This window comes from Drosophila busckii, chromosome 3L, assembly GCF_011750605.1.
Source record: "Drosophila busckii strain San Diego stock center, stock number 13000-0081.31 chromosome 3L, ASM1175060v1, whole genome shotgun sequence".
NCBI lineage: Eukaryota > Metazoa > Arthropoda > Insecta > Diptera > Drosophilidae > Drosophila > Drosophila busckii.
In genome coordinates, this window is record NC_046606.1 from 13,546,375 (window position 1) to 13,561,131 (window position 14,757).

The window sequence follows — 14,757 nt, forward strand, 5'->3', positions numbered from 1 at the left end:
AAATAAATTTTAAAGAAATATAAGATTATAGACTAACTAAAGTAATTAAAATTAAGTAGTTAATCAATTTAATTTATCAACCTTAGCATTTTTTCCGTACGGAAATACAAATTTTTGTATTTTGAGAGCGTTGCTCATATAAAATTTAAAAAACAATGTAGATTTTTCCACAGCTTTGTTACTTTGATGAATGATAATTTATAAGAAAAAAAAACTTGATCACAACTTAAATCAAGACAAGCTCTGAGCTATAAATAGACTGTTAAATTAGCTAGCAGACGCTTGCGTCGAGCAGAGAGTGCATAATTTTCGCATAGGCAAACGTCATGGGGCGGGCTGAGGGCTAAATTAATGCGTACTGGCTTGGGACTAGGAAAGCACTTAGAGCCAAGAAAAACCAGTTATTAGCCATTGCATCAAAAGCCTTGGCAATCATTTCATATGCTTTGGCTTTGGCTGCAAGAGGCGTGGATGCGCCACAAGTGGTTGTTATCCAAGATAGTTATGTACACTAGAAGTGAATGCTTCAGCGATTTTCCAAGACTGGCCAAAGCGACAAGCACAAACCGGTTAATGGCTAGCATCCTGTCACACACACACACACACATAGATGCGCATAAATGCATTAATAATGTTAAATTTAGAATGCACTTTGGTTGGGGCTGACTAAAAATAGCCGTGGTCACTGACCATACCAGTTTGTCCTCTTTTATGCACAATTTCTCCAGCTGTCAGCTTCTCCCTCTCTCTCTCTCACCATCCGCTGAACTTAGAGCGATGTTCATCTTTGCATTGTTCTGCCTGCTGGCAGTGGGCAGCCAGGCCAAGCCAGTGGTGGAGCCTGCGCAGCATATAGTGATTGTTACACCGCAGGCCCAGGTGCACTTGGAGCCGGCGTTGCGCTATGTGCATGGCCTGTCGCAGCTGGCGCGCGTCTCTGGACCGCATCATGAGGAGACCATTGTCTATGTGCCCGCTGGCGCTGCTGCCGCGGTGGTGCCCAATGTGGTCAACGAGGCTGTTGTGGCTGGCCGCCAAATTGAGAACATTCCCGCGACGGCTCAGCAGATCCAGCAACAGGCTCAGCAGGGTGTGGAAATTGTGAGCGGACAGTTCGGTGAGGCGGCTGCTGCTGCAGCTGCCACTGGCGCTGGCTTCTTTCCTGGCTTTTTCCCATCCAAGCAATCAGAAGCAGGAGGAGCAGCAACTGAAACTGGAGACACCAAGCCAATACTCAGCCGCTTGCCCGTGGCCACCGAGGCGCGTCACTTCTACAGTCTGCCACAAGTGTATCACACTCCCGTCGTTGATGTCGTGCACACTCCCGTCTACTCCTGGCCCATCTCCACTATTCGCGCACGCAGCATTCAAGCCGATGAGGCCGCCCTGCCAGCCATTGAATTGAAAGCCGAAGCTGCGGCTGCGCCCGAGCAACCGCTAGCCGCCGCTGCTATTCCCGCCATCGCCATCGAACCTGCACAGCCGCTGCTCAAGGAGCAGAAACAGGAGCAGGCCATCGAACAGCAGCCCTTGGAGCCAGCTGCACAGGCCATCATACCCTTTGCCGCTGCTTTGCCAGAAGCCAGCGAGGCTAAGGCAGAGATTGCTGCGCGCCAGCTGGAGGAGACCGCCAATGCCATCAAGCCAGAGCAGCCGTTGGCTCCACAAGCCAAGGATGGCATTAAGCAGCCATTGGCTCCACAAGCCAAGGATGGCATTAAGCAGCCTTTGACTGAAGCCATCAAGGAGGAACGTAAGTTACCCAACAACCTATTGGTAAACTAGTTACCAACAGTCTATTTGCTAAGTAGCTCTTTATTTTGTTTACTGATTCAATTCATAGCAAGCAGCAGCAGCAACAGGAGTTGGAGAAGCCGGCGGAGGATCTGAAAATCAAAGCTATACCCGTAGCGCCCGTTGCTATTGCTGAGCCAGAGCCACAAGCTGCTCAGCCGCAGCCCGAGGCACTGCCTGCGGCTATAGCCGCTGAGTCTGCTGCCATAGTGCCGGAGATTAAGTAAAGCCACCATAAGCACACACACACACCACCAACCAACCAACAAACAAACAAACAAACCACAATACAAACACGCACTCGAAATAGTTTTCTATGGGTAACTTTGGTATTCTACGACTGATTCTATGCCGTGCCTTGGCCACCGGCCAGGCCGTGGGTTTATACGTTTAGTTACTAACACAGTCACAGACACACACACACACACACACATACACGTACATGCAGACACAACACAAGCACACATGGTGCAGGCCATGCGATGTATTTCCATTTTTCCCAAGCATTAATTAACCGCATCAAAAGGCGCACAAGAAAAAAAACCACAAAAAAATATAAAAATAATAAATGATATACATTTATAAAGACACAAACATATACGTTCATCATCATCATCATCATCATTCCATTATATTCATAACCATAACAATTGAAAAACTAAAAACAGTACAATAAAAATAACAACAATAAAAGTGAATGTAAAATGTAAAATAAGAGCTTCTTTACTCGCGTTTTTTCATTTTTATTATGCCAAGAATGGTAATCCAGACAGCAAACAAAAGACTTAAGACACGAACTTGCTCAACAGCTGCACTTCAAGCGGCCTGAAGTGTGGCACACTCAGTTCATAAGTAAAAACACGCGAAGACTGCTGCAGCGCTGAAGAAATGGGCCTTCCCCTTTTGGGTTGTGTTTTTGTTTTTTAGAATTTAATAAAGCTAAGCTATTATTTTAGTATCATTTACAATTGACCCACAATATGTGACATATTTAAACTAAAGTTATGCAATTGTTCCACCAAAAATTCCCACAGCATAAGGTTATTGCGCAGATATATGTTTGTATAAACATATTGGCAATAGATAAGCATGAAACGCGCCGCATACTAAACACAGTTTGAGACGTGCCTAGGTATGCGTTTTGCCAAAAAGACACCTCCCACGCGTTACAGTTATACGCACAGACCATGCTTTTATTTTCAGTTCAGTTCAACAGAAATTCAATAAATAAACTAATAATTTATATACAAAATAAAATGCGTTGGGTGCCCACGAGGGCGACGCGTGCTTAAGCTTAGGCTTGTGTTGTGGTCACACTTAATGCCACAGAAGGTGTTGGCGTGGCTGGTTTGGTGGTTAGCTCATCTTTCCGTTGACTGGTGTCCGTATAGCGATAGATGGAGAAATATGTTTGTATGCGTTGCAGAATGTTCTCGAGCACGGGCGGAAATTTATGCTCAACACCATCGCCGTAGAGTTTGATATTCAGCTTGGCCTGCGGCTCATTTGAGGTAAGTTTGATGGCTTGCAGCACGCTGCGCAGCAGCAACAAGTTCTGCAAATTGCTACCTGTTTCATCAGCAGCTCGTTGCAATATCAATGTGCCATTGGGCTGTAGCTCCAAGTAGCCAAAGCTGTCTGTAGCCGTAGCATTGCTCTTGACCAGCGTAAGTGGCAAGACCAGCGCTTGCATCAAACTTGCGCACAACAACAGCAACAAGAACAACAACAACAACAAGTTAAGCTGCATCTTTATGGAAAATTTCTGTGCTGTCTGCTTGTGTATAATGCGCACTGTCACTCGCTTAATATTGCACTGATATCGATTACACTCGAGCTTTGGCACTTATGTCCATTGTGCTGCGTTTTGAGCGAGTAATTGAGTGTTATTTGCATTGGGAGTTGCGAGCCAACATTTGCATATGGATTTGTCAATAGCATAACTGTTGTACATGCGTTTGAACTTAGCTTGCGTATACGTAATATTTTGTTGTTTTACAGCAAGTAAAACGTCTCAAGTTGAAGATTCTTTGTCATCAATTTATTATGTATTTATCTAGAATTGTTCGACGCAGCACGCAAATTAAAAAGTTAAATAATATATCAAGTATTATTGGAAACCGGCTTTCAAAAATTAGGTCTGCGTTTTTATTTAGACATTTGCATCATCCGCAAAGACTCAAAACAAAATACGTAGCTCTGATATATGTTAAGTATTTACAGCATTTTTCAAATGATTCAATAAAATTCGACTTAAAAGTATTTACTTCAATACGCGAAATTCCCAAGCATGCCAATTTAGAATCAATAATCAGTAACATAAATAAAACTTAAGCTGACCAGCTGCCAAAATAACTATGTTGTTGTCAAGAAGGCAACCTGTTGATGAATCAGCCAAGCATCTAGAACCTTTTGGACAACGCAGAATGAAACATGAAACAAAGAGCCACAAAGGAAAAACATACCCAAAAATTCGCATCTAGTTTCAAAACAAACCTGTATTAGTCTCTAATATAATCAATGAACAAACTACTAGAAGATTTTTGTCTCGCTCTCTGCACAAACTTAAACGCTATTAGTAGTAACTGGGCGCGGCTGCAGCAAGGCGTGCAGCTTAACTATTATATAAATATTTAATTTATTTTGTAATTGCGAGAAAAACTGCGCAGTAACTGCTCTAAGACAGTTTAATTTGAAAGCCCTTAATTTAAAGCGCCACACGCGCCCAACAAAAGACTTAGGCAACAAACTGACTTTAAGTAGGAAACCCGATCGCCAACATTGCGCTATCATTACCAGTCCATACAATCCAATTATGCATAAAGCCAAACATCAAGTGCTCAGCGCCTGTCAAAGCATCTAAGCTTCCGCTGCGCATCTACATCAATTGCTACACAGGAAACCCGAACCTCAAAGCCAAATCATAGCGTTTTGCATTAATTAGAAGCTGAAAGTGATTGCGGCGCTCAAAATGTGCTTTTGTAGTAAACAAATCAATGCCCAGCAACAAACAAACAACCACAGGCAATTGTTGTTTGTAGCCAACCATAAGCGACTGCAAGTTGCTTCATATAATTGCTGCTGAACTTTAAAAAATCTATAGCTAATATTTTATTTATTTAAATTATATGTTTTTTTAGTATAAATAAGTTGCTGTGAATATATTTGTTTACATTTAATTAACTTTTAATTTGTCAAAAATTATACATCCCTATTTGCACTAAATCCAAGTCATAACTCTTTGATTTTTTTTAGCATTTATATTTTAATATCAAAATACTTCGCCCACTAAAATTCAAACTAAACAAGCTAAGCAATAAAGTTATTTAAACAATAGAAAAATATTTTAAGTTGACAAAACGACTGCTATTTAAATAGCTAAATATGAATTATTAAAAGTTAAAATCAGTAAGAAAGCATACCAAAAATCAATTAAAATATTTAAAAAGGTGAGTGTGGGAGATATTTTGTAAATTTGAGATAAATTCTGATTCTTGCATATTTATATATAGTTTGAAGATAATTAATAATTCTTTGTTTTTTTTTTTGCAAGTGCTTGTGCTTTTTAATTGCCAATAATCGTTTATGTATTTTAATATAACTTGAAATTGTTGCCAAGCTGCTTGAGGCTGCAAAGAATTTATAGCTCAAGTTGATGCCACTCATTGTTAATTTGCATTCCAGGGTATTTGTAATAATTACCGCATGTGATATAACTGACAGACGTTCGAGCTAACAGAATGCCACTTAAATACTTGCGGGTGTCTGTAAGCCGCGGGCATACAGTAAACAAAACAAAAGACAGTAAAATAAAGTATTATTTAATAACTAATTGAGCATAGAGTGCTCACACACACACACACACACTCACACACTTAGCATACATACAATTAATGATGCGAGCTTCTTTTGGTGCTTTACGTTTTGAGAAGTGTGAATATTTTGAGAACTGCTGATAATGAACTTTAAAATTGTTGTTGTTGTCATTATATTATTGTTGCTGTGCTGCTGGCTGGCACTTCCTTAAAGTTGTATGTGGCATGTGCTGCGCTTGTTGCATGTGCTTTGGCTGCTGCTAATTTTATGCAAAAAAATAACAACAATATTGCTTAGGCAAATGTTAGTATAAAAGCTACGCGTTTACTTATTTAGTTATTAGTAGCAAACCGACTGTAGAACAGCGCAAACAAAAATCGAAACCCTAAATAAATTTTAGAACAAGTGTGGAACAAGTTTCATTATGCAGTGTTATATTTTAGCTGCTCTATTGCTGGTTAGTAGCTTCTAGCTGAATAAATTATGAGAAGCAAGATAATGCTGGATATTCCGGCTATATTTAAACGATCAATAAATTGTGCTGTATTGGTATGTTAATAGCTATTCATTATTATAATCCGGGTTGTAAAATGTCAAATGTGATGTTGCAGATTAGTGCAAAAAAATATGAATATTGCAACTAACAGTTACAAAAAACAAATGTATAAAAAATTAAGAATGTGACATGTGCAAATGCTGACATCATCATTCAAATTAGCTAACTAATCAAGACAATAATTTAGTTAAAGCCCCGAAGCGTGGCAGCTATTAATAAATAACCTAAAAACGAAGATCAAATATCCACGCCTTATAAAATTAACATTTTTATTTTATTTCTATTTTCGCAGCTCTGCAGCACGGCTAACGCCGAGAATATATTCAAGATCAACATCACACCCGAGGAGGCACAACAGTATTTGAACTCTGCGCAACTGCGTGGCGTCAATGAGATTGAATTTGCACCCAAGACTGGCGAGAATCCTTTGCCCGAGGCGCGCAATGAGAAGGGCGAATTTGTCTACATGGGCCGTGTGATTGAGCGCCCCGAGGATTATGTGGAGGAACACTATGATGCGCATCAGTACCATGGCCAGGATGGTCTGGGCCAGTACGTCTATGGCTACAAGGACTGGAATCAGGGCAAGAACGAGAAGCGTGATGAGGCTGGCACTGTGTCCGGCTCGTACAAGTATGTGCAGCCACATGGACGCGACTTTGTTGCCACCTACTATGCTGACAGATCTGGCTTCCACGTGGAGGACAATCGTCCCGCACATCTGAAGCAGCCTGCCACCAAGACGCCCGCTGTGCGCAAGGCCGAGGAGGAGCACTTCAAGCTGTGGGGTGAGCTGGCTGCCGCCGCTGGACAGAACCCAGATCCCTTTGCACCTGAGTACCAGCAGGAGGGTCGCTACGAGCCCACTGAGGCAGAGACTCGTGAATATGTGCATGAGGAGAAGCCCTATGTGCCCGGACCCGAGGAAACGGGCGAGCCCAAGGGCTTCTTCTATGCCTTCGACTACAATGTGCCCTTGCTGCGCAACAAGGCTGAGCGCGAGGAGCTCGAGCGTCTGCGTGCCGTCAACAACAAGGACGAATAGACGCAGTCGCTGACGTAGCTTAAGTTAATGCGCATAATAATATTTATTCCATGATATTAAAATAAACAGCAGCCTATACATTTTTCCAAATTTTATCGCGTTTTTCTTTTATTACATATGTATACATATAAAATGTGGTTTGGTTTTCTTTTTTCTTGTATAATTTTTCAGTTTTGTTAGGCTTAACACTTTAGTTGTTATTACACTTGTTAATCTTTTTTTTTTGTTTTGTTTTGTTTTTCTATACACTTACAATAAGATTTAAATTTTCATTTGTTTTTTGTATTTTTTTTTTTTAATTTTGCTGCTTTTCAAGTAAAATTATTGCTTTCGCTTTGCTCTTCAGTTGCAAGAACTTTAACTTAAGTTTAAGTTTAAATCTTATGATTTGTTGTTTAACATAATGTGATGCAGTATAGTTGTGCTTGCTATTTCAAACTAATTTACACTAGCATGTGCCATTTGTTTATGCACATTTACAACCAGTTAAAACTAATGTGTGGTGTTAGGTATGTTGTTACTTTGAACGCACCAATAAAAACATAAAAATTATTGTTGCCAATTACTATGGCACTTGAAAGGATGGAGGGCATGTTCTATAGGTCGATTTCGAAAATTTGTTGCATTGCCTGCTTTTAGGCGCAGCACACACACTGAATTATTTTATTTCATCTTTTGTTAAATTAAATTTTAAACAGTATACATATTTGTTGCTATACATTTCGATATTTTGAGTTGTTGAAAATAGTTTTCGTTGTTTAAACAAGGAAATAAAAATTGATTTTTAAATGAATCACAATGTTAATTTTCTTTTTCGTTAAATGAAAAGCAAACGACATAAGTTTGCATGCATATAGTTTGTCTGCATGATAGCTATATATGGCAGCTTTGATCAGTCCAATAGTGAGTTTGTTATTTAGTTAGCACTTGCAAGTTTTTAAAATGTAAAAGATTGCAGTCAAAGTTGCAGTTGCAGCAAGAGCAGCAGTTAAAAGTGAGAAATTGCAGTGCAGAGAGTTAGCAAGTAAAGTATAAATCTTAAAAAATTAAAAGCGTTTCGAAAACTACATATACCAATCAGTATAAGCTAAGGTACAAAGGTTTATGTTGTTTATTTTTGTCCTGCTCTGCTTGCGACTACAACTTTAGAGTGTGGAGATCATTTTGAGTGTGTGGTACCAAAGGAAATTCGTAATACTTGAGGCATGTAGGAAATTATATAGATAGTATATGCATGTTCTATATGAATGGTAGTATTATGAGAGTGAAGAGTGTGATAGTTTTGCAATAGTCTACAGTCTAAAAGATAATGCAGTGCAGTGCTCAAGTGCTAAAGTTCTCTTCAGTTGATAATTTGGCGCATGAGTTACGATTTAGATTGCCATGATTAAATGACTTACAGCTTATGTATTGAAAATGTAATATTTTATTTCTTATTTGTTGTTGCTTATGTTCTTGTCTCTCTCGTGGTTTTTTTGTATATAAGGCAAACTGTATGCGAAACATACAAATATTGAGCTATATAAATACTTTTTATATCTTTTACACATTACGTATGTATGCCGGGGAAGATATTGCGGGCAAAAAATTACCCAATTCATTGGGTAGCAAGTAAATTGGAGATTGGAGCATGGCACAACTTGTTAGTTCTTTTTTTAATTATAAACCTTTACACTTGGAGAGTCTGTCGATTTGCTTTCAAAAATTGACTGATACAACTGTGTATACTGTATATATATTTGTATGTATATATATATAAACTTAATTGGTTTTTTCCTTGTTTGTATATATATATATATATATTATATGTATATATGTAAATCTTGTATATACTAAACGCTCACGAGTTTATGTACGCCTAGGTGCTAGTGAAGTGCTAGTTTTGGGTTCTCTTTTACTTCTGCTGCCTACGCCCTACTTACCAAAGCTTGCTTTAATTATATTTGCTTGTTTTCTCTGCTTATTTACTTGGCTGCCGCTGCAGCAGCTGCTGGCGTACCGCTGGGCGCCACCTTGAGCTTGATGAACATGTTGTTGTCATTGTTGCTGCTATTCAGATCGAGCTTCTGCACTTCACACTCCAGATTGTTGATGCAGTTCTTTTCGTATTGCGTGGTGCCGTTGTCGGTGCTGGTCGCTTGCTCACTGGGCGCCACCTTCTTCTCCTTGCTCTTCTTGAGCGCATTGAGCAGCGTTTTCTCTTTACTTTTGGTCTCCTTGTGATTGTTGTCTTTATCCTTGTGCTTGTTGTTTTTGAAACGCGGGAAAATGCAACCGTTGGGCAAGAAGCCACCAAGCTTTTCTTTCTTAACTGGCGCTGCTGGACTGGGGGTGGGTGTGGGTGTGGGTGTAGGTGTAGCTGTTGCTGTTGCTATAGGCGTGGCAGTGGGCACTGTATTGTTACTGGCAGTGGGCGTATTGTTGGGTATGGGCATGATCGTGGGTGTGGCTGCTGTGCTAACAACACCATTGCTGCCAGCTGATTTGTCTTCTGCTTCTGATGCCTGAGGCTCAGCAGCAGACTCGGTATTGTCCGTGCCATTTATGGCAACAGCTGCATCTGTCTGATCGCTGCTTACTTCAGCTGGCGCTGGCTCTTGGCCTTCTGCTGTTTGCTCTAGTTGCTGTGGCTGCTGTTCCTCCAGCTGTTCGTTGGCCACCTTGTTGTCTAGCTGTTGAGCAAACACCGCCAATGTGATGCCATTAGCATGTTGATCCGACGACATTAGATCCGCATTGTAAGCTGGCGGTAAGCCCAGCTCAGCTGCTGATTGTCCAGAACTGCCGGCGCGCACTGCGTCTGGCGACTTGGGAAACATTTGTTGTGTCGTTATATTTTGATAATGTTGCTGCTGGCGCTGCTGCAGCATTTGCTCCTCGCGCTCACGATCACGTTGCGCCTGCACCGCATTCCAAACGTCTTTAAGCTCGCCCGAAATGTCACGATCCTTGAGTATAACGGCGTTTCTATAAAAACAAATATTCACGTCTTATTCTTAAATAACTTTATTTAAAACGCACCTGACTAATTTTACGCCTGGATTCATAGCCTCGACAAAGTCACACATGAGCTCTACCATGGCGCGTCGCTCCTCTGGATCCTTACTATGACGTCCAGAGTCCTTGAGCACCTCTGGATTAGCCATGACAGCAAAGACAATCGGTGGACTGCGCGGACTGCCAGGTGGCACCTGTGGATTGCAATTTTAACAAAGTGAATTGCAAAGGAAGCTGCAACTTTTACTTACGCGCATGCCACCATATAGGGGTATGGGATCACTGGGCTCTTGTGGTATAACAATGCGTGTCCAGCTGAGCACATTGATGAACAGCTCCTCGCCCGTCTCTGTGGTGGTGCGTATGCACATGTGCGGCTGCGGCGGGTTCTTAAAGTGACGATAAGCACGCGAGTGTCGGTAACTGTGTGGTGGTGGCGATGATTGCATTAGTGTCATGCCCAGACCCAGTTCAGCCTGATCTTGTTGTTGTTGCATTTGTGCTTGTTGTTGATCCATATTATTGTTGTAGTTGTTGTTTGTTGTCAAAGTCTCAATCGTTTCGTTTAGCTCCATATCGTAGCTTGAAGCTTCAGCATCACTGGCAGTGCTATTATTGCTTGTGTGTTGTTGTTGCTGCTGCTGCTGCTGTTGTTGTTGCTGCTGTTGTTGTTGCGTATGTTGCTCCTGTGCGGAGCTCTCAGCTTCTAGCTCCGCTGCCGACATGTTTGTAGCTTTTCTTTATTGTTGCGATTGCTATTTGTTTAGCTTTAAGCAGTCTTTTGTTTTGTCGTACTTTTCACCCGGCTGTCGTTTCGACTTTGTGCCTTTTGCTCTTTGTTACATACGCTTTCGCTTGCGCTCTTATACTGCTAAAGCATGCCTTACAACATTGCGACGCTTTGGGTCCTCTGTTCAATTTAACTTTTGACCTTTTGTGCGTTATTAATGTGTGTGCATATTACGCGTTGACATTTAGTCCAAACAAACATACATACAGACTTATACATATGTATGTACATTCAATATATATTGCCTTTGAACTCAAGTCTTTATCTTGCACGCACACAAACACCCTTCAATGCGCACCCTGCACAATCACAAGTGGGAGGAGGTGGAGAAACTCGCTGCCGTTGTCTACAAAGCATTGATGGTGGGGGTGTGTAGGCAGAACGAAATGGCAAAGAAAACGTAAACTTTATCAACTTGTGTGCAAATACAACCAAGTTTCGTATTTTTTGTGTCAGACTTACACATTTCAAGCGTTTTCATTTATAATATGCGTTTTCCAGTCTCAGTGGTGTGCCCAATACACATACAAAAACAATGTACATACACATACACAAACTGAATACTTCGTTCTTCACATAGTTTTTTACCAGACAGCGATGGTTTCTCGCTATGCACAGACTGCACTTACAAAACAATGCAACGACAGACGACCGAGCGCTGCGCTGATTTTTATATTTAGCTTTTTAGCAGATTTTCATTGCGGCGCACACTGAAAACAGCCGAATTTTCCGACGATTTCCCAACATAAACAAAAAACTAGTGCGAGCAGCTTAACAACAGAATATTAACAGGTGCGAGCGTGATGCAAATACGCAACATAAAAGCAGTGCAGCAATATAGTGCGAGCGAAAGATCCGAGTTCGACCAGTGTGTGCTTGTTTTCTGATTGTATTGTAGTACAAAGAGCACGACAGTGCGTGCATACATTTTTTTGACCCAACTTCTGTTGCCAACCATATGCAAAAATTTTAACGACACTTAAAAGCAATACAAAAACCTTATGATTATTATAATCACAAGTTTTGTTTTAAGAAAACCATTGCGCCGCCTTTTAAATCCAGTTGGCAGATATTTTCTAGTTGGCCGATAGTAGTTGTGTCGATAGTATCGCTTGCGCGTTACTTCAACACTAAAAGGCAATGTTAAATAATTGGCGTTAATTTTCGCAACAAAAAAGCGGCAAAGTGTAGAAAATAACATAAAACAATAGATAAACACAGTAAACAAGTATATTAAGTTTGAAAGTAAGCCGTGTCTGCGTGTGTGCAATTCGTGGCATACGTGTCTACCGGGAATTTAAACAGAATTTAAAGTTTTCTCATTGCCCAGTGCCGGCAGTGTGTGTATAACAAGATGGCGTCCTCACAAGTCTCAAACAAATCGGGCTCCGGGTGGCCGCGGCGTGGAAGCCAAGGTCATGCTGATAGCAATATAACTAACAATGGCACGCAAAAATACGCGCCGAATCAAGTACTTACCATAAATCGCACAATTAATCTGTGAGTATAAAGTGGCATTTGAAAATAAGCATATTGTTTACATCTGCATTGCATTCAGCTATCCACTGACCAACTACACATTCGGCACAAAGGAGCCACTGTTTGAAAAGGATCCATCAGTGCCGTCACGCTTCCAACGTATGCGCGAAGAATTTGATCGAATTGGCATGCGCCGTTCAGTGGAGGCAGTTTTGTTGGTGCACGAACATGGACTACCACATGTGTTGCTGTTGCAGCTGGGCACAACGTTCTTTAAATTGCCAGGTGGCGAGCTAAACGCAGGCGAAGATGAGGTGGAGGGCCTTAAGCGGTTGCTCTCAGAGGTGCGCACTAAAAGCATTTGAGTATGTTGTAACTGTATTAATATTGATTATTTACAGACGCTGGGACGTCAAGATGGAGTCAAGCAAGATTGGATTGTTGAGGACACAATTGGCAATTGGTGGCGACCAAACTTTGAGCCACCACAATATCCGTACATTCCGCCGCATATAACCAAGCCAAAAGAGCATAAACGCCTGTTCTTGGTGCAATTACATGAAAAGGGTAAATATCCAAAATGAGAGCGAAAAGAACTTACAAAAAACAAAGTTGTGTGTTCAGCGTAGGTATTAATGGTGAAAAACTAAGTGCATTAAAATTGATATAATAACATTGTTAAGTTATTGCCAAACCGATACGCTAACAAACCTCATGTCATATCTTTTCAATGCTGTTTAGATACGGACAGGAACGCCAGTTACGATGTACCCTGAGCTGAGCAGTTCCAATAGCGCCGTGTTGTGTTGTGTTATCTCTCACGCATCTGGCATCTGCCCAACCAAGCATAGAGCTCTTCCCCCTACGCTCGACACTCAAGAGTGCAAACAAACAAAACTGAACAAACAAACAAAACAGAAATGAAAAAGAATCAGAATGGCCCCAAGGCGCACATTGTATAGTTTTTATCCTAGTTCGTCGGCTCTAAATCAATTTGTTGTACAAAAGACTTATTTTCACAATTGTATTTGTTGCTCTCAGAGTTGTTGGCATATTTTGTGTTTTTGTTGCGCAAGAAAATCTTCGCAATGTCTTTGAATGTTTATGTTGTTTATATAATTTTGTAAATATGTCGACATTTCTATTAATCGGAGAGCGAAGGCAACTATTCTAAGCCCGGGCAGGCAGTCAACAGTATGTGCATTGTAAAATTAACAACTGGTTGTTGTTTGTCAAATGTTCGCAAATCTCGCGTGTTGTGCTGATTTGGGATCATGGCGAGCACAACTGGGCTAGGCAGGCCAATTAATTAGACGCGCTTCTATTAAAATAGTTTAAGCACTCGTTTATGTAACAACAACTATTATAAAGCTCTGTGTTTAGCAGTCACTTACTTGCCCAAAGTTTGCGCAAAAAAATTTTTGGACACAACAACAAACACAACAACACACTACTATAAAATCATTTATTACTGGAATGTTTGATCTGTTAATGGTAAACAATATTGTGTCCGTGTTGGTACAGAAACAAACAGTGTATTTATAGATCTTATTGAGCATACCACACGATATCTAATAACTTAGAACTTTTGTAAAACGATAAAGAAACAAAACTAATATATCAAGTGTACAATACAAGTTAACTTTATAATATTGATGACAGCGTACCCTACTTATGTAAATTCAATTTTTCTGTATAATCAATTGTAATTGCAATAGCCATGTGATGTTTCCTCCTCCCATATTCAACTAATGTCACTCTGCTACATACATAAATTCTGTCTCTATCGTTTTTGTAATAGCACTATTTGCCGTACCCAAAAATTATAAGCTTGTTGCTGCGCCGCTGTTCGAGCTCTACGACAATTCACAAGGCTATGGACCGATTATATCGTCGCTGCCGCAAGCCTTGTGCAGGTAAGTCAAGCTTGAAATATATATGTACCATATTCATAATTAACATTTTGTGTGTTGCAGATTCAACTTTATCTACATGTAGGACCAAGATGCTGGTTCATTTTCCTCACTCACCTCTTATAGCTAGGCAGCCGACAACACCAACGATAGAAATTCAAATGCACCGCGACCCGGGGCTTGCCGCATGTAGATGATTTCCATTTTGTTTCTCTGTCTGTGTTTGCGTACATTATAGTATTACAGATTAAATGGAAAGCCAAAGCGGCTTGTGCTTGGCAATTAAAACAAAAACCAATTCAAATTGTTCACTTTATTTATTGCATGTCTTAAATTAAATTGTTAATTAAGATTAATTTTGTTAAAT

The 14,757-nt window shown here is 40.5% G+C and overlaps 5 protein-coding genes across 9 annotated transcripts; 3 read left to right on the forward strand and 2 right to left on the reverse strand.

The window, feature by feature from the left end:
- Positions 1-777: 777 nt before the first annotated feature.
- LOC108598050 lies at positions 778-1,572 on the forward strand (the record flags this gene model as incomplete). The annotated part of the gene is made up of 1 exon (XM_017984664.2): positions 778-1,572. A coding segment is annotated over exon 1 (795 nt), but the record flags the coding sequence as incomplete, so codon positions are not given.
- A 1,509-nt stretch (positions 1,573-3,081) lies between these two features.
- On the reverse strand, positions 3,082-3,625 carry LOC108599365. Its single transcript, XM_017986169.2, has one exon. It carries the CDS (start codon positions 3,542-3,544, stop codon positions 3,089-3,091), a length of 456 nt encoding a protein of 151 aa, XP_017841658.2. The 5' UTR covers positions 3,545-3,625; the 3' UTR covers positions 3,082-3,088.
- Positions 3,626-5,958: 2,333 nt separating this feature from the next.
- Positions 5,959-7,301, forward strand: LOC108598457. The gene is made up of 2 exons (XM_017985101.2): positions 5,959-6,067; positions 6,459-7,301. Exons 1-2 carry the CDS (start codon positions 6,035-6,037, stop codon positions 7,209-7,211), a joined length of 786 nt encoding a protein of 261 aa, XP_017840590.2. The 5' UTR covers positions 5,959-6,034; the 3' UTR covers positions 7,212-7,301.
- A 1,721-nt stretch (positions 7,302-9,022) lies between these two features.
- On the reverse strand, positions 9,023-11,721 carry LOC108598576 (alpha-protein kinase 1). 3 transcript variants are annotated; one of them, XM_017985265.2, is made up of 4 exons: positions 11,461-11,721; positions 10,460-11,344; positions 10,233-10,402; positions 9,023-10,178 (listed from the first exon to the last, which is right to left on the reverse strand). In XM_017985265.2, the coding sequence occupies exons 2-4, from the start codon at positions 10,931-10,933 to the stop codon at positions 9,176-9,178; spliced, it is 1,647 nt and encodes a 548-aa protein (XP_017840754.2). In that variant the 5' UTR covers positions 10,934-11,344; positions 11,461-11,721; the 3' UTR covers positions 9,023-9,175. The 3 variants fall into 3 exon arrangements, with proteins under 3 accessions (XP_017840754.2, XP_017840753.2, XP_017840752.2); XM_017985264.2 differs by having other exon boundaries at positions 10,460-11,403; XM_017985263.2 differs by having other exon boundaries at positions 10,460-11,721.
- A 433-nt stretch (positions 11,722-12,154) lies between these two features.
- Positions 12,155-14,682, forward strand: LOC108600115 (cleavage and polyadenylation specificity factor subunit 5). 3 transcript variants are annotated; one of them, XM_017987488.2, is made up of 6 exons: positions 12,226-12,243; positions 12,329-12,498; positions 12,557-12,821; positions 12,879-13,044; positions 14,279-14,393; positions 14,454-14,682. In XM_017987488.2, the coding sequence occupies exons 2-6, from the start codon at positions 12,353-12,355 to the stop codon at positions 14,473-14,475; spliced, it is 714 nt and encodes a 237-aa protein (XP_017842977.2). In that variant the 5' UTR covers positions 12,226-12,243; positions 12,329-12,352; the 3' UTR covers positions 14,476-14,682. The 3 variants fall into 3 exon arrangements, with proteins under 3 accessions (XP_017842976.2, XP_017842978.2, XP_017842977.2); XM_017987487.2 differs by having other exon boundaries at positions 12,155-12,498; XM_017987489.2 differs by lacking the exons at positions 14,279-14,393; positions 14,454-14,682 and adding an exon at positions 13,219-13,868 and having other exon boundaries at positions 12,155-12,498.
- The last annotated feature ends 75 nt before the right edge of the window (positions 14,683-14,757 follow it).